Source organism: Thamnophis sirtalis, unplaced genomic scaffold, assembly GCF_051295495.1.
Source record: "Thamnophis sirtalis isolate CommonGarterSnake01/CBP01778 unplaced genomic scaffold, rThaSir2_p1.2 scaffold_6, whole genome shotgun sequence".
Classification (NCBI taxonomy): Eukaryota; Metazoa; Chordata; class Lepidosauria; order Squamata; family Natricidae; genus Thamnophis; species Thamnophis sirtalis.
In genome coordinates this window covers 5,326,973-5,353,618 of record NW_028261386.1, presented here as the reverse complement: position 1 = coordinate 5,353,618, position 26,646 = coordinate 5,326,973, and the positions used below count along the sequence as shown (strand labels likewise).

At 43.3% G+C, this 26,646-nt stretch overlaps 1 protein-coding gene across 1 annotated transcript; it reads left to right on the top strand.

The window, feature by feature from the left end:
• Positions 1 to 1,095: 1,095 nt before the first annotated feature.
• On the top strand, positions 1,096 to 24,838 carry DYNLL2 (dynein light chain LC8-type 2). Its single transcript, XM_014073452.2, has 3 exons — positions 1,096 to 1,434; positions 15,170 to 15,308; positions 23,397 to 24,838. The coding sequence occupies exons 2-3, from the start codon at positions 15,177 to 15,179 to the stop codon at positions 23,532 to 23,534; spliced, it is 270 nt and encodes an 89-aa protein (XP_013928927.1). The 5' UTR covers positions 1,096 to 1,434; positions 15,170 to 15,176; the 3' UTR covers positions 23,535 to 24,838.
• The last annotated feature ends 1,808 nt before the right edge of the window (positions 24,839 to 26,646 follow it).

The following is a 26,646-nucleotide window of genomic DNA, read 5'->3' as shown; positions in this document are numbered from 1 at the left end:
TCAACGCAGAAAATAAAGCTGCACAAACAACCCTTTCAATCCATCCTCCCACGTTTCCCTCTTTACAAACTCGCCTAACTTTATCCCTCACCCAAATCGTGGGTTGTTTTTCCCCCTACGAATCTCAGTCAACCTGTAGTTCCAATTCCTGCGCTTTTAATTCCCACCGAGTTACGCGGGAGTTGCTCCTAAATAAAACAGGTGTTAAAAGATTACACCATACATCACGTAATCATTTAAAAAAAGCCGCCCATACAGGATCCTTAGCTTTGATTTTATATTATATTTTTTTCCCAATCTCCCGATGGGGCTTTGCAACCGCTGATCGAAACCCCAGCAATGCAACAGATCCTCCCTTTTTTTAACCCTCTCCGGCGATGCAAACCGGGGTGATGGTAGTGGAGGAAAGAAAGCTCTACCTGTTGCAATCCTGCCTGGGGATGCCTGCAGCCGGTTTTAAAGAGTCAGAGAGATCGACTTGCCCGCCACTTCCCGCACCCCATAAGATGAAAGGTGCACCCCGTTCGATTTTGCAATTATTATTATTTTTTGCAAAAATGAACAGGTGGAGTTAAAACGCGATCCAGTTTGATTTTGCAAAAAAAAAAATGCAACATGAACGGGCGCAGATAAAAGGTGATCTCGTTTGATTTTTGCAAAAAAAAATGAACAGGTGCAGATAAAAGCAAAAAAAGCTTGATTTTGCAAAAAAAAAAAAAAGCAAAATAATAAGGCGCCTACAGTTTCCTTAGCTGCCCCCCCCCCCCAAAAAGCGCACCCGGCTTTCGCCCAGCACAAGGCAACCCACCCGGCTTGCACGCTTCCAGCCCAACCCCACTCCTCCCTCCTTTCCCCCCCTCCTTTCTCTCCTCCCCCCCCCCCGCCTCTCTTCCCAATGGGTTCTGCAATTTCCTCGTGGCATTATGGGACGAAACAAGATGTAGGGCGAGAAGAGCGAGAGGAGAATGCTACGTCGCCGTGGGACGAGGCTTTGCGGCAACCAATCGGGGCGCGGCGTGGCTGAGCCACTGCAAGGGGTGGGACAGCTATTTCAGCGCTGGAGGTGGGAGGGGGGGGGAACGGGGCAGCTCGCCAGAGGAGGCTTGCTGGGGGAAAGGAGCGGAGGGCGTCGACGGTGCTGCTGCTGTGCTGAAAGCTCCCCCTTCCTCTCTCACCACTGCCGCCGCCGCCAGCGCGCTGTGCAAGCCGCGCTCCAGACGCCTTTGGCTCGGCTGGCCGGCCGCTGCGCTTGCTCCCCTTTTGACACCCCGGGCAGGAGAAGCCAGGAAGCTGCTTGTTTGTAGGGCTGGTGGAGAGAGGCGCTGGGGGCGGCGGGGCGCCTTGCAAAACCTTGCCGTTTGCAGGGAGGGGGACGCCGGCCAGGGGGCTGCCGTCGTTGACGCGGGTTTCCCAGAGGCGAAGCAACTGTTAAGGGTAAGCGGGGTGCGCGCAACAACTCGGGGTTGGGAGGGAGAGATTCCTTGGGCATCTTGCATGGCGTTTTCCTTTGCATCGCGAGTAACGTTGGTAAGACGCAAATCGGGTTGGGTTGTCGTCGGTCAGGGCGAGGGGGGGTTGGACTAGATGACCTTTAAGGTCACTCCCGACTCTTGTTAACCTGAGACGGTGGGAGGAATTTAACCCAGAGAGGTTCAAAGCGATGCCCCGAGCCAGAAGAAGCAGCGGCGAGGTTTTTTTTTTTTAACTGCGCTTTCCCTGCTTTGCGCGCGTTTTGTTTTGGTCCACGCCCCTCGCTTGCTTGCCTCCCCTCCCCAAAAGCCCCCCCAGTAACTCTTGGGGGCTGGTTGCTGGGAAATAGAGACCCCCCCACCCCGGCGCTGTCCCAGGGGGCAGCCGACACCCAGGCTCCCAAAGCTGCCGCTCCCATCCACTTGGGCTTACCTGGGGGATATATTTGTGGGGAGGTCGTTGCGCTTTGGGGTGTCTCTGCAGGGTTGGGGTAGTTAGACGCTCTGCTTTTGGGGGGGCGTGGGGGGGGGGAGAAGAAATCCCGCAAGTCTGCTACGCACGACCACCTACCCATCCGCCCCCCCAGCCTCAACTTTCCCGGCTCGAGGATGCTTGGACTCCACCTGTCATTTTAATCTGCCTCTAGTAGTCTTCATCTACCTGTCCATTGTGACCCACCTTGTCTGAAAGTCTGTGACTTTCTTAATGGATGTCATGGGGAAGACAGGTCCCGTTCTGACTTTCCTGACCCCCTCCCCCTTTTCCACTGCATGGTTTTTTTTTAAATGGATGGGTACCCCTGATCTGACTCCTGTCCATTCTGATCTGCATTCTCCAACCTTCCTGTGTCCTGTTAGAGAAATCTAAGCTTCCCCCCCTCTTTCTCCTTGTTTTTTAGAGAAATCTTAAGCTTCCCCCCCTCTTTCTCCTTGTTTTTTAGAGAAATCTTAGCTTCCCCCCTCTTCTTGTTTTTTGGGGTGGCAAACAGTTTAACTCAGGGGGGTGGGTTGAGAAAATCTACTAAAGGGGTTTCATAGACTGTCTTGATAGCCTGCCTTGCGTTTATGCTCTCAATGGGCAGCTATTTTTAAAAAGAGAGAGAATCCATAGAGACGGTCTCAGAAATTGCCTTGTCATGTGGGAAAAGGTGTAACATGACCTGAAATGCTGGTGTGTGTTTGTGGCTGGCTTGAGGGGATGGCAGGTTTTTGGTTTGCCGGCTTTTAACCTTGTTTCTCCTTTGCAATCCAATGCCTTTATCCCGTGGACACTTTGAGCCAGGAAGCCAAGCCAGCCCCTGGATTCTTCTAGAGTCTCAGTGGCTTTGAAATGGGAGGGGGTGGCTCTTCTTTTTTTGGCCAAGGTTTTTTTTTTTTTATCATCAGCCAGAACTGTCTTCTCCTAGCCTGCAGGTGGAGTTTCTCTTGGACTGGATCCAAAAAAAAGGGGGGGGACATTTGAACACTCAAATACACCCCCCCCAAAAAAAAGCTGCTAGTGAGGGAACTTCCTTTGTGCAGCCCCCATAAGGGTTTTCTTTAAAGGTGAGAAAAGCCCCCCCCCTTTAAAATGCCTGAAATGAGTGACTGCAATTTGCACCAGGATGCACGGATAATAATGCAATATACCTCTGCAAGTAACTTTTAGAGGGGCGTGGAATATTTTCCTAATAGGATGCATCATCTTTTAAATAGGGGTAATTAGGACTGTAATGGAGTCGTCTTCTCTAGGGTGCGGAAGGGGGATTCCCTCCCTGTTATTGGGGAGGGGGTTGCCTCCAGATCATCTTTTATCAAGAGCAGACGATCTGAGCTTCCCTCTCTTTTTGGTGGTGGTGGTGAGTTCGAAACTACACCCTGGGTCGTCTCTCTGCTTTCCTTTTGCACAGATGGCAGTGACTGCACACATTATTGTGCTGTGTCAGCCTTCTCCAATCTTGGGGCGCCTTCAGGTATTGGATGCTTCAGCTGCCTTTCAAGGTGGGGAGGTAGCTATACTGGGTGTGAATCCTGGGAATTGAAATCCACATTCTGTAAGCACATCCGCATGGAAGGTTTACCTGCTAAACCCCCACTGTGATGTGTGGCACTTTATCTAATTTGGGGGTCGTAATCTTGGAAGGAAGCGGATGAAAATGGCAAAAAAAATATTTTTTAAAAATTTCTCTCCTGGTCCAGTTTTAGATCACAAATGAGCTTAGATTGGTAACTTTTTTTTAAAAAAAAGTTTTTTATTTTTTATTCTTATACATCTCATTTCGTGAATGGTTTGGGTCCTGGGTTTCATACATTTAAGTACATCTAATTCTTAATAATTACAATTCATTTTCATTTTTGATTCTGCTAACACATAATTCCTACTGTCATCTTTCTAAACCTTCTCATAATTCTACCATACTTCATATCCACTTAATATCAATTTTTACTATTTCCCCCTTCATATTTCTACCTCTATTTTAGCCCTCTTTCCCCCCCCCTTCCCTTATTAATCAAAGACACGATCTTTCCTTTTTTCAATATTTCAATCATGCTCTTCTTAGATGGATAACTTGATCTGGCTTTAAAGTCATAGAAGCGAATGCTGGTGGACCGATTTTTAAGTTGGTATCTCAGAAGAGAGAACTGCTTGTCCGATGTGGTTTTGAGCTGGAATATCCCAACATAATGCTTACTTTCCCCCAAAGAGTAACAGCTGAAGTTTGGAGGTAGAATGTAGACTAGACTAGAATTCGTTATTGGCCAAGTGTGATTGGACACACAAGGAATTTGTCTTTGGTGCATATGCTCTCAGTGTACATAAAGAAAAATAAAATAGAATGCATTCATCAAGAATCATAAGATACAACACTTAGTGATACCCATAGGTTACTAATAAGAAATCAAATCATACTAGGAAACAAATAAAACAATATAAAATTTAAAGATACAAGCAACATGGTTATAGTCATGTAGGAAGAGATAAGTACTAGGAAGGAAGAGAAGAATAGTAATATTATTGGATGTTGTAATGTATGTATGTTGGAATGCACCAGGTGATGGATAATTACTCCCCATTTATAACTGGTAAACTCCCGGGAGAACACCTGCTACCTTCAGATATTCTTGCTGAACCAGCCAGTGAGAGTCTGAGGATTACAGGTACTCCTCAACTTACAACCACAATTGGGACCAAAATTTCGGTTGCTATGTGAGATGATAGTTAAGTGAGTCACGATGTATATATTTTTTTTTACTTGTCACAGTTTTTAAAGGAACCTTCAGTTAAGTCAATCATGCAGTTGACAAGGGAAGCCGTTTCCCTCATTGACTTGACTTGTTGGAAGCTGGCTAGGAAGGTACGTAGGTCTCAAATTGTGATCCCGAGGTGCTGCAATCATTGTAAATACATGCTGGTTGCAGAGCACCTGTCCGGGGTGCTGAGATGGTCGTAACTGTGAGGACTGGCTAGAAGTTAATTTCAGCGCTGTTGCAACTTCAGCTGCTAAACAAATGGTTGTAAATCCAGGACGGGCTATATTATTGAAATACTGTAGTATATTGGGAATTTTCCATTATATGGTTACGGGTGCTCATTTCTGGAGTGCTTTTATTTACTGTTAGTAAACCTTCCCTGTGAGAAGGCCTCCCTTGAGCGTACTGGGGAAAATAGCTGAAAAATGAGGCCAAATAACATGTACAGAAAAAATAGCTTAAAAAACAACAACATCATAAAAATGCCAGTCAGTGGAAGGCTTGCAGTGAATGTAGCATCTCTTGATGCTTGCATGCAATTAGCTTATTTTATGTTGTGCAAATGCAAAAAAATTCAACCTTGAAATCAAGTCATAATCAACATTTTGGAGCAATAGAACCTTGGCGTGGCTATTAATGTGATGGGCCCTCTCCCTCTTCTTAGATAGCTCTATTTTCGTGGCTTCAGATCCTTTTTGGAGTCCCTGCCAAAATGTGAAATTTGCTTAGAATTTGCTAAGGGCCTCTCATTCCCAGCATGCCGGCTTCCCGTGCCGGACAGAAAGAACTGGATATCCAGCCTTGGAGTGGGGTAATGGTAAAAACATTGAAATGGGCCGTCCCTGGATAGTTCCAGAGTGCCAAGTGACTTTGTAATGGGATTAAAAGGCTAGTGAGATTTGCTTTCAAGGGACAGCGCACTCTGCGTTACACAGAACGGCGAAGTGCTAGTGTGTGCTCCCATTAGAAAATGCTGCCACTCTTTAATTGACAGTTCATTTTGCACATTTGTAGTTTTAACTAGGAAAATTGCAGGCCAGAACATGGATCCTCTTAACCAGTTAAATTCTGTTCTTAACAGAAAAAATATATATTTAGGGCTGAGTAACTCAGCACTTAATTTCCCTGCCAAGAAATTAAAAGACGCTCCTGGAGAGGAAAGCTGTGGCAAATCCAGACAACATATGAAAAAGCAGAGACATCATCCTGCCAAAAAATCAGTGTCTAGTCTATGGTTTTCCCAGTTGCAATGAATGGCTGTGAAAATTGGACCGTAAGAAAGGCTGAGCACCAAAGTATGGAGGCCTTTGAACTATGGTGCTGGGGAAAGACTCCTGCGAGTCCCTTGGACTGCAAGGCCATCCAACCGGTCAGTCCTAGAGGAGATCAATCCTGACTACTCTTTAGAAGGCCAGATCCTGAAGAGGAAACTCAAAGGCCTTGGCCACCTAAGTATTTGGAGAAGAACCTAATGCTGGGAAAGATTGAGGGCAAAAGAAGAATGGGAAGGCAGAAGCAGTAGGAGGGAGCTTAAATGGACTCCAGAGGATGGTAGAGGACAGGAAGGCCTGGAGGAACATTGTTCATGGGGTCGAGATGGGTCGGACACGACTTCACAACCAACAGCAACTCTGCACTAAGCCATAATTGGCAATCCAGTGGGGATTTTTTTTTGCAGCCAGGAACTGTCTTTTCCCTTGTTTACTACTAGGGAGTTGCAGATATTTTTAGCTGCTTTGCAAATTAGCATGGGGCTTTTAAATAAAAATAAGGTGGTTCTATGAAACCTTTACTCAATTGTACTATTGATCATGAAAGGGAGATAAGACATGCTTTATTAATGAACTGCTGCCAAAATTCAGCAGCTGATCTTCAGGGACTGCAAAAAGGACATTGCATCTTTTTGCTTTGTCCGCTGCTGACCCAAACTGGTACCATCCATAATGGCCGTGTTAAGATCTCATGCCATGGCAGAACCAAACCACGTACCTAGAGGACAGATAACTGGCAATTTTATCTTCCTATTATTGGAGAATTAAAGGTGATAACACAGAAAGTTGAATTTGGGTACAAGGGCAGAATATTTTTTGGAGGCACCCTAGTCTCATTTCCTTCCTTTTAAAGGCCACTCAAATTGTGCCACTGAAATGAGGCAAACGGGGGCTGAACTGTGATATGGACTTATCTCCCACTCCCCTTTTGATTTTTGAGTGGAATTTCAACCACACTGCTGAAAATAGACTTACATTATTTTTATCCTGCCTTTTATTGTTTTGATAAACTACTCAAGGTAGCAAACATGTTTAGTACTCCTATTTTCCCCACAACAACCACCCTCTTGAGGTGGGCAGGGCTGAGAATGACTAGCCCAAAGTCACCCGGTCAGCTTTCATGCCTAAAGTGGGACTAGAATTCACTGTCTCCTGGTGATTGGCTCAAAGTCACCCAGCAGACTTTCATGCCCAAGGTGAAACTCAAAACTCAAAAGCTGTTTTCTATCCTGGTGACTTAACAGTTAAACCCCAAGATAAAATTGACCGTATATTTAACTGTGGCACTTAAGTAGTATGGTCTCGGGATGCAAGAAAAATTGTTTAGTGTATAAAGACAGCTGTTGTATCTTAATACTATAAAATGGTCTTTGTATAGACAGGTCCTGTGGCATCTTCTCTAGAAGTGCTATTCTCCAGCTGTGATGGGACAATAGATCCCACACATCTGGAAGAGACGAGTAATAATCTACATGAGCGGGTGTCGGAATTTGTGGCATTTTTAATACTTTAAAGTATTTTTTATTTGGTTAGAAAACTAGGATGTTACTTCTGTGGCTTTTGCTTTACTTGCTCATTGAATATGTGGTTTAGAGCATGCTTAAATGGTCTAAGAGGGCACGGCTTTCACTAAGAATTCTGGGAACTGTAGTTTGGTGGAGTTGCTTGCCACCACTCAATACAAATTCATAACTACTACTTCTGTAGAGCAGGGGTGGGCAATTAATTTTTCCAAGGGGCCACATGGGAAACTGGGTCTGTTGCAGAGGGCCAACCCTGATGCATGCAGCCCTGCCCGCTACCACTGCTGCCCCAAACCCCCCCCCCCATGCTTTAATGCTCCCTCACGGCCATGTCTGCTGATACCTTGTTGTCAATGCTGCAGGCCAGATATGGCCCACATGACATAAAATACTTAGATCCTGGCCTAGAGGACACAGGGTGTGCCAGAACTGGCAGAGAATATTGATATCATGTGGACCAGTAATTTATTTACAAATCTTTTGCTTAACTTCTGCTTCCCTTTTAAGGGGAAGCAGATTAAGATTGCAGGAACTGGGTATTCCTAATTTAATGGGGAAAAAATGACTAGGGGAGACATAATAGCAGACTTCCAATATCTCAGGGGTTGCCACAAAGAAGAGGGAGTCAAACTATTCTCCAAGGCATCAGAAGGCAGAACAAGAAGCAACGGGTGGAACCTAATCAAAGAGAGAAACAACTTAGAACTGAGGAGAAATTTCCTGACAGTTAGAACAATTAATCAGTGGAACAACTTTCCCCCAGAAGTTGTGAATACGCCAACACTGGAAGTTTTTAAGAAGATGTTGGATAGCCATTTGTCTGGAATGGTATAGGGTTTCCTGCCTAAACAGGGGGTTGGGCTAGAAGACCTCCAAGGTCCCTTCCAACTCTATTGTTCTAATTCTAATTTTAAAAAGTCATTTCAGTAGGCAATAGCTATGCAACTTAGTGACATAAGCCTTTGGAACTCTAGTTTTTTATATATCCTGCCTTTAATTCACGGCTCAGGACTTCCTACATAGTGTTCCCCCACTCCTGTTTCTCCATATTCACTAGGGAATAAGCATAGCCATTATGCTGTTTCAACATTATCTTAGTAAAGATATCTCAATCTGGTGTTAAGGCATCATTCACATCCAGCAAAGTCTTTCAAGGGAGGATTTATAGTCACAGACCTTATCTGGCTGGGAGAGCTAACAGGCCGATATCTGCAAAACTTAGCAAGGTGTCTTGGAGAGTCACGAACCAATTAAGTGAATGAATTATGTCCTGCAAACTCCACTCCCCCTTCGCTTCTCTTTTATTTTCTCTGGGAGGGGTCATTCATCGTCCACCTGTGGCCTTACTCCCAAGTCAACCCCTGTTCCTTAGCTATTCTCTTCATCTGGCAACTCTGCGCATGCGCACACTGGGAACAGGCTCCAGCTCTTTGTCTGCCTCAGTGATGTCTGACTCCGAAGGCAGCCGATAACTGGCATATGGCTCTGGCCCCCTCCCTGCTTCCTACACAGAGCCCTCATCAGAGTCTTCCCCAGACTCCAGGACTGCCCATCTTTCTCCCCAACCTTCTCACTGTCCTAATCTGCCACAATAGTCACATACACAGCCCAATCAAAGAGGAGTTGTGGTGGGAAAAACAGGAGGAAAATGTGTTGGATGTGTTCACCACTTTTGAGTTATTTATACAAGTAATAAAGGCAGGAAATGAATGAACAAACAAACAAATAAATGGAATTGCATGAGTGGAGGCAATCTGTTTAAAAGATGTGAACATAAAAGGAAAAAGTTGGAGTAGACAGGGCTTCTGGATTCTGAACTACATATTTTTCAGAGTATAAGACGCACCAAGGTTTTGAAGAGGCAATTTTTTTAAAAAAGTAGGTAGGTAGATAGAGGGATAGAGAGGGAGAGAAAGAGAGAAATACAGTAGGTAGGTAGGGAGATGGAGAGAGTAGTTAGGTAAGTAGGTAGGTAGAGGGATAGAGAGAGAAATACAGTAGATAGGTAGGGAGAGAGAGAGAGTAGGTAGGTTGGTAGGTAGAGGGATAGATAAATAGAGAGAGAGGGAGAGAAATACAGTAGATAGAGGGAGAGAGGGTAGGTAGGTAGATGTTTCCAGGTGTATTTATCCATGTGCTGGAGAAGGAAGTCGCTGACAATCTGCAGCACCTAAGACTTTATTTATGCTGGCACAGCACTTGATCAATGTAATTCTCATTAATCAAGTTAAAGAGCTTTCCAAAAGGAAAAAAAAAGTTTTTCCACTCTGCAAACCTCTCAAAAACAGCCTGTTTTGTTTTTTTTAAAGGCATGAATAGCCTTGTGGGGAGGTGGGTTGCAGAGTGCTCCTGGCAGGGTGTGTGTGTGTGTGTGGCAAAAATGAGCAAAAAAGGCCCTTTTTTTGCAAAAACAGGCCCGTTTTTAGTAAAAAAAAAATTGCATGCATAGCCTTGTGGAGGCTTATAAAGGGGAGTTGGGGGGGCAAAAAACAGCCGGGGTTTTTTTTGCTCATTTCTGCCCTCCCCAGCCCCAGGACCTCTCTAAAAGCCTCCTAAAGGCTATGCATGGCCATTTTGGTGAAGGGGCGGGGCTTCGGGTGGCAAAAAATGCTGAATTCAGTATATAAGACGCACCCAGATTTTCAGCCTCTTTTTTTTTTTTGAGGAAAAAAGGTGCGTCTTATACTCCGAAAAATACGGTAGATACAAATTTAGATGAAAGGGTTGATAGGGAAACAGTCACCATCTTAAAAGTGTTTACAAACTAGAAAGGGGCAAAAAAATGATTCTTAAACGTACACCTCTCTAAAGAGGCCTCAGCTTTGTAGAAAATTGGGTTCAGTTGTGCGGAACAAAGTTTTGTGGTTCAGTTCATAAGCTGCATTTATCAGAAGACGATAAATAATTCTTTAGAGATCACAGTGGCTGGCTTTGGATAGCATTCTAAAACCATGTTAAATCATGGTTAGGGATAAGGGTCCGGGGTCTTGCCATCCCTTGGAGGGTGGTTCACTAGCATTCTAGTGTTTAGGTGCAATAATATATTTGCTACTTTATGGTAAATGTTATTTTACAGAGCATACACAATTCTAGGATAAATTGAGATTTGCTAGTCTTGCCTGTCTGGGTTTTGAGGGTTTAAGATTGAGGTGTATTTGTGCTTATGCGTAATGCTTGACTGAAGTTATGTGTAATGCTTGACTGAATCAGTTAGCTGATTCTCCCACTTATGACTGCTGTACCATCCCTGTGGTCATGTGATAAAAACTCTGGTCACTGTCTATTTATGATGGGTGCATCAGTCCAGGTCATATACAACCTTCCCAGCTGACATCGGACAAGCAAAGTCAATGGAGGAAGCTGGAATTGCTTAAATTATTTGCATGATTAACTGAACAACCAATAAAGAGAATATTTGTAGCTCAAGGTTTGAGGTCCTTGAAACTCTCTGAGCTTGGTTGTTTTCTTGCATTACCCAAACGGATTATGTTACCTAGTTGGGTAGTGAAACGTCTGCAAGAAAACAGCCAAGCTTAGAGAGCATCAAGGAGCCCTCACTTAACAACTGCAGTGATTCTTTTTTAACAACTGCCTTGTTTAGCAATGGAAATTCTAACCCTAATTATGTGGAGGACTAGCTATAATTACTAATATATGACTGGAGTTGAGGAAAAAAAATTGGGCTTAACTAGTGCTTATAGGTCAACTTGAACACAGAATAAGAGATAGATTAGATAGATAGATAGATAGATAGATAGATAGATAGATAGATAGATAGATAGATAGATAGATAGATAGATAGATAGATGATGGATAGATAGAAGATAGGAAGGAAAAGAAAGAAAGAGAAAGGAAGAGAAATATGAATGGTTTGACAGTGGTGAGGGGATTACTTGTTTAGCAGAGTGATGGCATTGGGGGGGGGAATTGTTCTTGTGTCTTGTTCTGGTGTGCAGTGCCCTATAACGTCGTTTTGAGGCTAGGAGTTGAAACAATATATGTCCAGGATGTGATATTTTCACGGCCCTTGTTGACTCATGCAGAATACAGATCCTCAACTGAAGGCAGGTTGGCAGTAGTAGTTGTTTTTTCTGCAAGATCCTTGGAGGTCATCTAGTCCAACCCCCTGATCAAGCAGGAGATCCTATACTAGTTTGGAGAATTGTTAGTCTTTGCATATCACAACCTGACTTGCTTCAGATATTAATAGCTCTGGCTGAGAGATAGAATTGATAAAAGGGAGGCATAATCTATGTACCCTGTGTGTCTCCAGGCAGTGCAGCAAACTTTTTTTTTTATTTATATGCAACATTTCCTGGCCTTTCTTCTAACATGAGAGCACCATAATTACTTGCAAGGGAAGTTAAAGCCAACATGTGTCACGATGTAAATGGACACAACTTGCATCAGATGTCCCTTGGGTTAACATTTGCATAGAGATGTTATGGTGCATGTATTATTTGATGTTGCTTATTTCAGATACTTACATAAAAAGCATAGGTGGCTCAGTAGCTAAGATGCTGAGCTTGTCCATCAGAAAGGACGGCGGTTTGGTGGTTCGAATCCCTAGCTCCACGTAACCGAGTGAGCTCCTGTTACTTGTCCCAGCTTCTGCTTCTGGCAGTTCTAAAGCACGTAAAAAATGCAAGTAGAAAAAATAGGAACCATCTTTGGTGGGAAGGTAACAGTGTTCCATGTGCCTTCGGCGTTGAGTCCTGCCGGCCTCATGACCATGGAGATGTCTTCGGACAGTGCTGGCTCTTTGGCTTTGAAACACAGATGAGCACTGCCCCCTAGAGTAAGGAACAACTAGCACATATTTTTATTTTATTTATTTCATCAAGCATGTATTAGATTATATATCTAGATAGATAGATTATACATTATATATGACACTATGTATATATATATACACACACATACATACACACACACGTGTGTGTGTGTGTGTGTTTGTGCTGATAAATAAATAAAGGGAGACTAGTATAGATCTATTTCAAGCTATTTAGCTCTCATCAGCTAGCCATACCCTTACTGGGATGGCTAGCTGATGAGAGATAAATAGCTTGAAATAGATCTATACTAGTCTCCCTTTATTTATTTATCAGCACAAATATAACACAAAATGTGTAACAAAGGCAACAGTAAAAATATTGGGTTTCTGTCATGATGGACTCTTGTGACGAGCCGATTGACATATAATGGAAGCTGTTAGCTTCCTCCCATGATTGGGGCTTACCAGGGGTTGTGACACTAAATGTGTGTGTGTGTGTGTGTATGTGTGTGTGTGTATATATATATATATATATTTAAAGTCATACTTTAAGTATACTTAAAGTTGAAATAGATCTATACTAGTCTCCCTTTATTTATTTATCAGCATAAATATAACATACATATATATATATATATATATATATATATATATATATATATATATATATATATATACATATACACATACACATACACACACACACACACACACACACACACACACACACACACACACACACACACACACATATATATATATATATATATATATATATATATATATATATATATATTATATAACTATAAACATGATTTTGAATACATGAAATGGGTACGAATAAAAAGGAACATTTGGACAGGGACGTTAGGCATGTTGGTGCGCTTATGCATGCCCCTTAACAGACCTCTTAGGAATGGAGTGAGGTCAACAGTAGAAGTCTAAGGTTAAAGTTTTGGGGGCTTGGGGAAGAAACCCCAGAGTCGGGTTGTGCATTCCAGGCGTTGACCACTCTGTTGCTGAAGTCGTATTTTCTGCAATCGAGTTTGGAGCGGTTTACCTTGAGTTTGTATCTATTGTGTGCTCATGTATTGTTGTGATTGAAGCTGATATATATGCAAGGGGAATTTTTACCTTTACATAAAAAGCATTGCATGGATTTTAGGCTGAGAAGTATTTGCTTGGTTTTCCTGATAATATTTTTGTATTCTTTGAATCTCTTGGTCTTCCTGCAAACCATTTGATAGGTCCCAAAAGGCTAGCCAAGGTGTCAAATTGGAGATTTCTCTCTGCGATAGAATTTTAGTTTGTTTCAACCATTATTCCTTGAATAAGGCATAGTGCTGAGTTGGCACATTGGATGAAGCCTCTAGATTTACAACCACAGTGAATCAGTTTATATACATGCTAAGCCAAAACCATGCTACTGATTAATGTAATGAGAATCCCCCCTCACTTGAATTATCAATAAATTAGTATTAATCAGTATGAATTAATTGTGGTTGGTTCATCCATAATGAACTTGCTCACACATCATGGCATAATGCAATTAGGTTTTAATATGGTAGATATGAACAATGTCACCAGTCAGGTGAGTTCACAGAACTGCTAAATACACATAACAGGTGAGAATTTCAACAGGACTCAAGACAGTTAATCTAAAGTACAGGTAGTCTTCAGTTTACAACCGGAATGGGGACTAGGAATTTCTTCATTAAGCATGGACATTAGGTGAATAATCATTGAGGCCACACCCTTTTCTGCAAACTTTTTTTGCCGTGTCTATGGAGATTCCCAGTCATCCAGGATATGTCCCAAAGGTATTTTTTTCAAGAGGCAACTGAACTTTCTGGTTTTTCTTTGAAGACATTTCACTTCTCATCCAAGAAGCTCTGACTGGGTGGTTGAGAATGGAAGGATTTGTGCTCCTTGCAAGACAGCTGGCTATTTGGTTGAACAAACCTATTATAAGATTTAGCAGTCCATCTGCATTTAGACAAAGGCCACATTTTGGACAGAGGAAAAAACCCTGCTGGTTTAAAACTGGTTTGAAAGAGGGGTCAAAGAGGCCATCTATGTCAACAAGAGGGGTAGAGATATGACACCATCTATCTCCTGCCTACAAACACAGTCCTTTCAGCAGTTCCAAGAAGACTCCTCACCCATTTGCACCACTCAGGTGACCCTGAAGATACAGGTAAACCTCCAGGTGGTCTTAATGTCTCACTAAAAGAATGCAAATGACCAGCTGTCTGCAAGGAGTGTGAATCCTTCCATTCCCCACCTTTTGGGAGGGTTGCTGTACTCATTACCACAGTCATTGAGACACTGCGATTATGACTTGTGACTTTCCTTGCTCATTTTCCCATTGACATCGTCTGAAGCAGGCTGGGAAGACCACACATTGTAAATCACATGACAGCAAGATGCTGCAACCATTGTGCCAATTTTGGTACAACATAAGGACCACTTGCTAGTCACATTGTTCAGCACCCACCGTGACTCACCCAGTTGCTAAGCGAATGGTTGTTGAGGACTACCTCCAGGGTGCATTCTTTGTGGATTAGTGATTTCTCGAATTTGTGTAGTTGCCCCTGTGCACTTGTGAGAAATAGCTCCTGTGTTTAATTGGGGGGAGGGGGGTGTTGAATTTCCCAGTAACATCAAAGAATAATGGATATTCTTTCATAGATATGGAATTTCCTGCTTCCTCTGTAGACTGACCTGTAGTTAATGAACTGTGTAATTTCCTGCTTCCGTTGTAGAATGGCCTGTAGTTATCCATCCTCTCCTTCAACAGATAATAAAAGCAAGGCTGTAGGTTCTGGGTGGCTTTCTTGGAATTACATCTGAGATGAATATTACACTGAGTTGGGCTCCCTCTCCTGTATCCTCCCACAGGTCCATCATGTCTGACAGAAAGGCTGTGATCAAAAATGCTGACATGTCTGAGGACATGCAGCAGGATGCTGTGGATTGTGCTACGCAGGCCATGGAGAAGTACAATATAGAGAAGGATATTGCAGCATACATCAAGAAGGTATGTTTCTGTCTGCGAAGGGTGATGGGATGGGGGGTTGTATAAGCCTTGCACGTAGTCCTTGACTTGTGACCCTAATAGGTCAATCCTTATGCCTTTTGATAGCAATTGCTATCTGACTTACTTTATGACTGTCACAACTTACAAACATTAGCCACGGTGGTGCAGTGGTTCGAGTGCAGTACTGCAGGCGACTTCTGCTGACTGCAATTTGGCAGTTCAAATCTATACTGCTTTACAGCCTTCTAAGCGGTTTACAGAGTCAGCCTCTTGCCCCAAACGATCTGAGTCCTCATTTTACCCACCTCGGAAGGATGGAAGGCTTAGTTAACCTTGAGCCAGTCGGGATCAAACTCATAGCAGTGGGCAGAGTTAGATTGCAATAGCAATAGGACTTATATACCGCTTCACAGTGTTTTTATAGCCCTCTCTAAGCAGTTTTTACAGAGTCAGCCTTTTGCCCCTAACAATCTGGGTCCTCATTTTACCCACCTCGGAAAGGATGGGAGGCTTGAGCTTGGTGAGATTTGAACTGCCAAATTGCAGCCAGCAGAAGTCGCCTGCAGTACTGCACTCTAACCACTGCACCACCGTGGCTAATGTTTGTAAGTTGTGACAGTCATAAAGTGAGTCGTCACATGACTGAGCCAATTTCACAGTTCGCTTGTGTTAAGTGAATCACTTTGGTCATGAAACAAATTCATTGTTTGCAATGGGGCAATTTTGCTGAAAATAGGAAGTAAATTTCGCATGTCAGTGAAAACATCCAGGCCAAAGGTATCTTAAAAGGTTGAATTCATGGCATCGGAACCAAAATGTATTAATCTCGAGACCTTTTATTGCTCAGCCAAATAACTTCATCAGCCAAAATTTAAAAAGATTAGGCAGCGTCTCGTTGGAATGTACCAACTCTTGCTGCAACAGCTTCAGGGGTTTCTCCCCAAAGTTTATTTCAGTAGGTCAATGTGAAGAAAATGTCGGTTTTCTGCAGAAAATAATTCTGGTCACATGACCATGGGATGGTGCAAATAGCCGTAAATGTTGGCTAGTTGCCAAGTACCAGAAATGCAGGCACATCACTGAAGGGGAGCAACATTGGAAGGTCGAATCTGGGTTGTAAGTAGCTTTTGGGAAGATATATTGTAATTTCAAACAGTCACCAAGTGACTGGTTGTAAGTCAAAGGCTACCTTTCCTGGCTTATCTGACCCAATGCCAGCTAGATATTTCTGGAAAAACCTCAAGCGAATTTTAAAAGCAGTTACAAGCTTTTCCGTAACTGATGCATTTGATTTAGAAGATTCTGCCCGATTATTGTAGAAGGGAAGTTTGCCCATCACAGCCTGGTTTCCTTAAGCAAGGAATCCTAGTCAACCAGCATTTCTGGCTGGGGAATTCTGGGAGTTGAAATCCACGCATCTCAATAGTTGCGTTTGAAAAAAACAGTCGTAAACCATGATTAGTGTCTCAATACAAAATAATGAAACCAACACTGAAAAAACATTCAGTTTTGCATCCTGCATTCAAAACTGCATTCAGTTTTGGTCGCCACGATGTAGAAAAGATGTGGAGAGTCGAGAACAGTGATAGTCAACCGGATCCCTACCGCCCACTAGTGGGCGTTCCAGCTTTCATGGTGGGCGGTAGGGGTTTTGTCCGATACTGAAGCACTTTCCTTTTTTTTAAATTTAATTGACTTTTTAAAAAAAATCATAGCATTATTTAAAAAATTTCATTAGGTTTTCATAAAATCACCATTACTGTGGAACCGGTGGGCGGTTAGAAAATTTTACTACTAACAGAGATACAAAAGTGAGTGGTAGGTATAAAAAGGTTGACTGCCCCTACTCTAGGAGTGGAGAGAAGAGCAAGAAAGAGGATTAGGGGACTGGAGGCTAAAACATATGAAGAACGGTTGCAGGAACTGGGTATGTCTAGTTTAATGAAAATAAGGACTAGGGGAGACATGATGGTAGATGGTAGCAAGAGAATTCCTAGAAGCCTGACACTTAGACAAATTGGCCATCGACAGGCACATAGAAATAAACAATATCTACATGAATTCTACATGACTCTAGAAAGAGTGCAGAGAAGAGCAACAAAGATGATTAGGGGACTGGAAGCTAAAACATATGAAGAACGGCTGCAGGAACTGGGTATGTCTAGTTTAATGAAAAGAAGGACTAGGGGAGACAGGATAGCAGTCTTCCAATATCTCAGGGGTTGCCACAAAGAAGAGGGAGTCAAGCTATTCTCCAAAGCACCTTGAGAGTAGGACAAGAAGCAATGGGTGGAAACTAATGAAGGAGAGAAGCAACTTAGAACTGAGGAGAAATTTCCTGACAGTGAGAACAATTAATCAGTGGAACAGAAATTGCCTCCAGAAGTTGTGACTGCCCCAACACTGGAAGTCTTTAAGAAGATGTTGGATAGCCATTTGTCTGAAACTGTATAGGGTTTCCTGCCTAAGCAGGGGGTTGGACTAGAAGACCTTCCAACTCTGCTATTGTATTGTATTGTATTGTATTGTATTGTATTGTATTGTATTGTATTGTAAACCCTATTGCAATTTTGGGTAATGACTATACTAAAAGAAGGCAGTATAATTGGCTTGTCTGAATTCTGTGCGCACTATTGATTGCAGGGTGTCAAATAAATGTTTCTCTTGGTCTGTCACCCAGGGACAGAACCTACATGTTTTGTCTGAGTAACTCTCTCTGAATTGGAAGGCTTAATATTTTGTGTTCCTTTTTTTAAAAAAAAATTCAAACCTGTTAGACAAAATAAATATTAAGTGGGGATTTTTTTTTTAATGTGATACTTTCTACTGGGGCCAGATCCAAAGTGATTTGCAAGAGTTTGTTAACAATAAAAACTTTTTGGAAGAGTGAGTGCACTAATGGATTGGGGAATTTAAAGAGTAAATTAGATTAGGTGCAGTTAGCTCAGATGCCTTTCTCCGAAGATTCAGAATCTAAGGGTGATTTAAGTAGATTTAATTTAATTTAATTATAATGAATAATTTGTTAATTTTATAAACTAATAAATTGTATAAATTAAAATTATAAACTAAGTCACTTAAGAGGTTTCAGGATGTGAGGGGGAAAAAAACCTGACGATGCAAATGTGGAAAAGCCAGATATTAGTAAATACAGGCGATCCTTAAGACCAGTGGTGGGATTCAGCCAGTTCACACCACTTAGGGCAGTGTTTCTCAACCTTGTCAACTTGAAGATGTCTGGACTTCAACTCCCAGAATTCCCTAGCCAGCGACCACTTAGGGCAGTGTTTCTCAACCTTGTCAACTTGAAGATGTCTGGACTTCAACTCCCAGAATTCCCCAGCGAGGCTGGGGAATTCTGGGAGTTGAAGTCCAGACATCTTCAAGTTGACAAGGTTGAGAAACACTGACTTAGGGAGAACCGGTTGTTAACTTTCCGAGCTGTTTGGTGAATTGGTTGTTGGAAGAAATCATTAGGGCAGAGAACCCTGTTAAATTATTTGAATCCCATCACTGCTTAAGACCATTCATTTAAGCACCATTTACAAGTTACAGTGGCACTGAAAAAAGGAACATACGACCCTATCCTTGCACTTAACAACCATCGCAGCATCCCCACAGTCGCACGATCAAAATTAGAGTGCTTGGCAACCAGCATATATTTATGATAGTTGCACACAGAGCTGAGTCACTGTGCTTAAGGTACATTGAACCAAACATCACCACCCGTGGGATCCATGTGCTTTCTTTCTTGCCACAAGGCACGGCAAGAAATAATGGATAGAAACCATTCAAGGAGAGAAGCACCCTTAGAACTAAGGAGAAATTTGCCTCGTAATGAGAACAATTATTGCTACTTTTTTTAATTGAAGCTTTTTATTTATTTTTTCATTTTCATGTCACATAATCACATGTATACTCTTACATAGCCAACATCATATTGTATTATTAAATGTTCACATCAATTCATCTTACCAACAACTCCCAAAAATCAATTATTGGCCCTTCTGCTCTCCATATACCCTATTTGTACTTTATCACTTTCTTCTCCCTCTCTCCTCCCCCTCTCTCCCTCCTTTCTTCCCCTCTGTCATCCTTCCCTTCTCAACCTCCCCTTCCTCTCTCCTTCTCCTCCCTCCCCTTACCACTCCTCATTTTCTCCTCCTCTTCTCCCCCCCCCTTGCCCTCTCTCCTTTCCCTCTCTTCTTCCCTTACCTTTCTCATCTACTTCTCACTCTTCATCTCATTTACTTGGTGTAGTTCAGCTTCTGAGCGAGCTCCCTTTTATGTTGATGGTATTTATAATTCCTTTTCAATATACATATTTAATTTTTCTCCTCCTTTTTAGTAAAGGATGTAACAGAAAAGTATACGTATATAGTCATTGTGCTTTTAACACCCCCCCTCCCCCACCTAATTTTGGTCGAGATGTAGACCTGGTTACAATTCCCAGCTATTCTCATCATTATCTTTATATAATTATACATCCCTCCGTGCCCCCAATTTGTGATTCTGTCTTTTTATCACAATAGTTTCCCATAGTGAGAACAATTATTCAGTGAAATGGCTTGATTCCAGAAGTTGTGGGTGGCTCTTATCACTGGAGCCTTTTAAGAAAGCGGCCCCCAACCTTTTGGACACCAAGAACCGATTCCGTGAAGAGTGTTTTTTCCATGTACTGGAGGGGGGGCATGGTTTCCTGATGCTGCCTGCTTCCCGCAGATGGGACTGCACTTGTTTGCGCGGCCTGGTTTCTAGCATGCCATGGCCCGATACCAATCCATGGACCAGGGGTTGGGGACAGTGGTGGGTTTCCAAAATTGTTCGAACCTACTCTGTGGGTGTGGCCTCCTTTGTGGGAGTGGCTTGCTACCCATGTGACCGGATGGGAGTGGCTTGTCACCCATGTGACCGGATATGAAATTAATTATTAGTACTTAGGTCGGTCCAAGTAGCTATTCAGAAACTCTGGCATTGAAGCATGCAAGTCTTAAAGCTGTCAAGTTACAAGATCCTTGCACCCCTAACCCTTTAGAAAAAAAAACTAGGGGGTCTTCAAACCTGACAGCTTTAAGACTTATGGACTTCAACTCCCAGAATTCCTCCTCCAGTCACGTTGGCTCAGGAACTCTGGCATTGAAGCATGCAAGTCTTAAAGCTGTCAAGTTACAAGACCCTTGCACCCCTAACCCTTTAGCAGTGGTGGGTTTCAAAATTTTTTGGAACCTCTTCTGTAGGTGTGGCCTGCTTTCCGGGTCCACTGGTGGAACCTCTTCTAACCAGTCCGGTAGGTTTGATGAACCGGTTCTACCGAATAGGTGCGAACTGGTAGGAACCCACCTCTAGATCGCACAGGGTCGGCCTCCTCCGGGTTCCGTCTACCAGCCAATGCCATCTGGCTACGACCCGGGGGAGGGCCTTCTCTGTTGCAGCTCCGGCCCTTTGGAACGAACTCCCCGCAGAGATTCGGACCCTCACCTCTCTCCAGGCCTTCCGAAAAGCCGTTAAAACCTGGCTGTGTCGGCAGGCCTGGGGTTGATGAGCTCCCCTCCCCTCTCGACAGGTGTGGTTGTTGGCTATCTTAAATGCTTGTCTTGTATTTGTGTGTTCCCTTTCCCGCTTGAGTTGTTCGCCGCCCTGAGTCCCTGTAGGGAATAGGGCGGCATATAAATAAAACAAATCTCAATCTCAATCTCTCCTGTTTTAAGAAGAAACTGGACAGCCACTTGCCTGGAATGGTATAAGGCAATGATGGCAAACCTTTTCGGTACCGAGTGCCCAAGCCAGAATGGGGGTGCACAGTGGAGATCAGCTGGCCGGTGTGCATATGCGTGCCAGCCAGCTGGTCTTCGGGTTTCCGGCACACACACGGCGTGTTTTTTGACCGTTTTCCGGTGCCCATAGAGAACAGGTGGCAACCTGTGGCACACAGAGAGGGCTCTGCATGCCACAGGTTTGCCATCATAGGTATAGGGTCTCCTGGTTGAGCAGGAGTTTGAACTCCGAGGTACCTTCCAACTCTGTTATTCTGTTTCTGTTATTCTGGTTTTCAGCAGGCTTTTGCCAGTTTTCAGCATTTCTGGTTTCCAGCAAAATGCACCTATTAGATAAAATGGAACGGAAGGAAATTGAGCCAGTAGCTTGTTCAAATCACAGTGGAATAAGTAATTGGGGGGATGGGAATAGTCATTCATGTTAATTCAAGGAGAAGCAGAGGTACTATTTAAAATCGTGGGCAGTAGTAAAAGAATCACTTTCGACCGCCTTCCTTCAACGCAGTTACACTTAAACATTAATCTTTGGCTCCAGAATTCAACAGTACACGATATTTTAATCATCACATCCCAACATTAAAAATTTCAATTCAGTTTCAAGCAAACAAAAAATCCCAACTGTGGAAACAAAGAGAGACAACAACTTTTCTTTAATTAAAATAGTTTCAACATCTAGGACAGTTCCATTAACTTCACCAACCATTCTTCCTTTGTGGAAATCTGTAGATTGGAAAACATTGATGCATTAAATGGAAAATGGATGTAAACTTCCTGAGGAAAAGTGGTAGATGCCAATTTGGAAAGGAGAAGGAATATCTTGTTATCTAGAACTCAAAAGAACAGTTGACTTGACTTGCAATGGAGCCTGCAACCTTCTGTGGTCATTAAGTGAACTTATTGTTTCATATTTGCTGAAAACTGCAAGTAAAACTTGTTTTTAGCCCAAAACAAAACATTGTAAAATGTTGATATGACCATGGGACACTGCAAATATTCGGTCCAATTGCCAAGTGCCCAAAATGCAAGTCATATGACCATGAGGGGGCATTGGAACTTTAGAACCAGGTCATATATACGTGCAGGAACAATATAATAGAGAGAGGAGTCCAATTTTGGCACCTTTAAGAGTTGGGGACTTCAACTCCCAGAATTCCTCAGCCAGCATGGCTGATTGAGGAATTCTGGGAGTTGAAGTCCCCAAGTCTTAAAGGTGCCAAAATATCAAAACAGAACCGAGAATGTAGAACTCCAAATTACTTTGTGTCAGGATAATACATAACATTTCCACTAAGTCTTCCATCTTTAAGAAATATGCAGGTAGTCCTCGACTTACAACCCCAATTGAGCCGTACATTTCTGTGGTTAAGTGAAACATTCGTTCAATGAGTTTTGCCCCAACTTATGAGCTTTCTTACCGCAGATGTTAAGTGAAACGCTGCGCTTGATAAGTTAGTAACCTGGTTGTTAAGCGAATCTGGCTTCCCCATTGACTTTGCTGGCCAGAAGGTTGCAAAAGGTGATCACATGACCTTCGGGCACAGCAATGGTCATAAGTAGGAACCAATGGCCAAGCATCTGAATTTTGATCACACAAACACGGAGATGCTATGAAGGTTGTAACTATGAAAAATGGCCGTACGTCACTTTTTTCAGTGTCATTGTTACTTTGCACGGTCACAAAATGAACTGTTGTAAGTCGAGGACTACCTGTGCCAGGACCTAAATAGTATGATTAGCCCTTCTGCTTGGAGCTATTGGTAAGATAGAATGCAGAGAAGAGCAACAAAGAGGATTAAGGGACTGGAGGCTAAAACCTATGAGGAACGGTTGCAGGAACTGGGTATGTCTAGTTTATGAAAAGAAGGACTAGGGGAGACATGATAGCAGTGTTCCAATATGTCAGGGGCTGCCACAAAGAAGAGGGAGTCAAGCTATGGGTGGAAACTAATCAAGGAGAGAAGCAACCTAGAATTAAGGAGAAATTTCCTGACAGTTAGAACAATTAATCAGTGGAACAGAAGTTGCCTCCAGAAGTTGTGAATGCCCCAACACTGGAAGTCTTTAAGAAGATGTTGGATAGCCATCTGTCTGAAATGATAAAGGGCCTCCTGCCTAGGCAGGGGGTTGGACTAGAAGACCTCCAAGGTCCCTTCCAACTCTGCTATTGTATTGTATTGTATTACATGGTAGGCCTCGTTTTTTTCCAGACGCTCATGTCACCTCCTTCCTCCCCATACATGCCAAGACTTTGAAAATGCTCTTTGAACAAATCACTGATTTTCACCTTTCCTTCCCGCTTTTGCTTACTCCCCAGGAATTTGACAAGAAATACAACCCCACCTGGCACTGCATCGTGGGCAGGAACTTCGGTAGCTACGTAACGCATGAGACGAAGCACTTCATTTACTTCTACTTGGGCCAAGTGGCGATTCTCCTCTTCAAATCCGGCTAGGGGTTCAGGCCAGCGCCTGTGGGGGTCACGGCTGGTGAGGAACATGGACTGTAGCACTAAAGACAGGCTCCAGCTCTTTAACCATGGCTGCGCCACTGCATGGACTCGATAACTATATTTAATGTGTATATGTTGCCGTAAAAAAAATACCTACAATTTCTCATTTCTTTCTCTGTTTTGGGGAGATTGCCTGGGAGAAGAAAGGCAGCGTATTATCCCCTCTTCCTCCTCTTCTTTTATCTTCCCCCCCCCTCTCTTTTATGTTCCTGCTTCTTATTTTTTTTTTCCTGTTCTTTTGCACTAGGAGAACTGTAAAATGCTTCAACAATGGCCTTTAAGTGAGAAGAAGAAATGAAATGAAATAAAAAAAAAATAAGAAACTTCAATTCCAGAAAACAAATCTTTGGGTTTAACTTTCTTGCAGAAGGCTTGGAGGTCTAACCCCCTAGCAGAGGAAAAAGATTTAAAAAAAATAAAACTTGTGTTAGGTGTAGAATCTTGTCTAAAAGTTAACTAAATTCTTTTCTTTTTGAAATTCCTGTCAAAAGCTTCCTCTTCCCAAAATGGCACTATTGTCCCATGAAGTCGCCTTAGCTCTAAACAAGTGATTGGAGGCAGCCCTGGGGTGGGGGTACGGGGGGGGGGTTGCGTGTGTATCTGTGTGTTGTCTTGGCCCCATTTTCTTTGCTTTTTTTTTTTTTTTTTGACTCCCGTGCTGCCTCCAACACAGATTGAGCAAACAAAGCTGATACGGATTTGCAAAATGCGTGGTATCCTCTTGAGGAGACGCCTCCCCCCCCAATCCCCAGAATCGGCTGGCCTGGTCTGTGTCGGCGTTTCCAAAGCATTTTTCAAACGAAAGATGTCTACTCTTTGTGTGTCCAAGATACTGTCGTGATGCCCAATGGATGTGATCGGGATTTTCGATGCCCCTGGTTTTTTTTGAGTCCGTACAGTATTGCCTTATTGTAGCTCTCACGTCCTCTCGTTGTGCAGGGGAGATCCTGTCCGAAACCAGTGGCTTAAATGTTGCTGTGCTTTAAATGTTTCCAGTAAAGATGGATAGACCTTCATCTCTTTTAAGAGGCTGAACCCCCCCCAGTCTCTTCTTCTGTTGGCTTTCTATTCTGGTCCCCTTTTGACCCAACAAAAGGGGAGGGTCAATGGGAGCAGCTCTGTACCTAACCCAACTCCTGAATGTGCAAGAAAAAGTCTCCTCTGGGCTTTCTTAGCTTCCTTAGTCTATGGTTGTACAGGAATACTTTTTAAGTTCTGTTGCAACAATAAAAAATAAATAAAATGGGGATTGCTTTTTCTTTTTTCTTTTTGCAAAGGTTATATATGAAACGCAGTGATAGCTTTAAAATCTCTGGTTGCTTTTCGCAGTTCAAAGAGCCTAGAAATTCTATTTTGGGAGGTGGGGGCAGCGGTTCCACCACAAAACGCGCTCGACTAAAGCGCGCTCAACGAAAGCGCGTAGCTGACGTCATCAACAGGGCGACAACAGCGCGGAGACAGAAGCACGCTGTAAACGCTAAACCTAAAATTAACCCCTAAACCTAACCCCCCTAAACCTAACCCTTAACCTAACCTTTAACCTAATCCTAAACCTAATCCTAACCCTTAACCTAACCCTAATTCTAACCCTAAACCTAACCCTTACCTTAAGATGAATCGGCTTGCTTTCAAAGCGCTATTTAAAGCGCCCTTCTTTCTCCGCGCTCGCTGTTGTCGCCCTGTTGATCACGTCAGCGACGCGGTTTAATCGGGCGGGCTTTAGTCGAGCGCGGTTTTGTCGTGCTACGGGGGGCAGCAGTTCTCGAAAAACAAGCAAGAAGGAGCTTGTATTGAAGGAGCACTTTTAACTCCTGGATTCATGGAGAGATTCTCAGCCATCCAGACCATGGTTGTCCCAAAGGTGCTTTTTCAAAGGGCAACTGGACTTCCTTGTTGTTTTCTTTTGAAAACCTTTCGCTTCTCACCCAAGAACGGAAGAAGCTTCTTGGATATGAGAAGCGAAACGTCTTCGAGGAAAAAACAAAGTCCAATTAATTGTCTTTTGAAGGAGAAAAAAGCACCCTTGGGACGCCGCGGGCTCAGAATGTAAGAGTACGTCCCCTGTCTTTCTATTCGATACCCGAAGTTACTGGTTAAAGAAATAGGGCAGTCCCCCCACCTCATTTATAGGGGAGGGGGCTGTGTCTGAAAGAAGAAGACAGCTCCAAATCGTAAGGGTTCCACCACAAAACCGCATTTGACTAAAGCGCGCTCGACGAAACTGCGTAGCTGACATCATCACAGGGCGACAACAGCGCGGAGACAGAAGCACGCTGTAAACGCTAAACCTAAAATTAACCCCTAAACCTAACCCCCCTAAACCTAAACCTAATCCTAACCCTTAACCTAAACCTAACCCTTAACCTTAACTTGAATTGGCTTGCTTTCAAAGCGCTATTTAAAGCGCCCTTTCTCTGCGCTCGCTGTTGTTGCCCTGTTGATGACGTCAGCGACGCGGTTTAATCGGGCGCGCTTTAGTCGAGCGCGGTTTTGTCGTGCCCTGAATCGTAAGTGTGTGCCGAATCCAAAACAAGCCAAAAACCCACAGGCTTCCCATAGAAACTTGTTTCATGAAACAAAACGAATGTTAAAAGTTGCAACGGCTGTTGTGTTCAATGTTTACTGATATTTCTTTTTTCCATCCAAGGAGGGCAGGGAGGCAGTGGCAAAGTAAGTGCCTGGGGTTCCTAGGGGCATCATCCTACAGGAACACACCGCCCTTCGTTGGAAATAAAAATGAGAAGACTTGGCCTTGTTGCTTTTAATTCTGTGCATGAGACTAACTGTGAATAAGCTCACTTCATGGAGGACGAGAAAAACGAATCCTTCCCATCCTAACCGCAGTTGCTCAGACTAACCCCTTTTTATTTTTCAAAACCATTAAAATCGAATTGACACATTTAAGAACGGTGTTGAGTTTTATTTTGGGGGATGTGAGAGGGTTGGAGTGGAATATGTACACCGAGGCTCCTCAAACTATCACCGAAGCCACTAATCCAGCCCACGCAGGACCATGAGGCTGCCCTGCCCACATCTCCCCGGCCCCCCACCTTTC

Excerpts from the sequence above, each read along its gene's own strand:
- DYNLL2 (XM_014073452.2), top strand. The coding sequence starts at position 15,177 with ATGTCTGACAGAAAGGCTGTGATCAAAAATGCTGACATGTCTGAGGAC. Across the intron at positions 15,309-23,396 it reads TTGCAGCATACATCAAGAAG|GAATTTGACAAGAAATACAA; the intron begins GTATGTTTCTGT and ends CTTACTCCCCAG.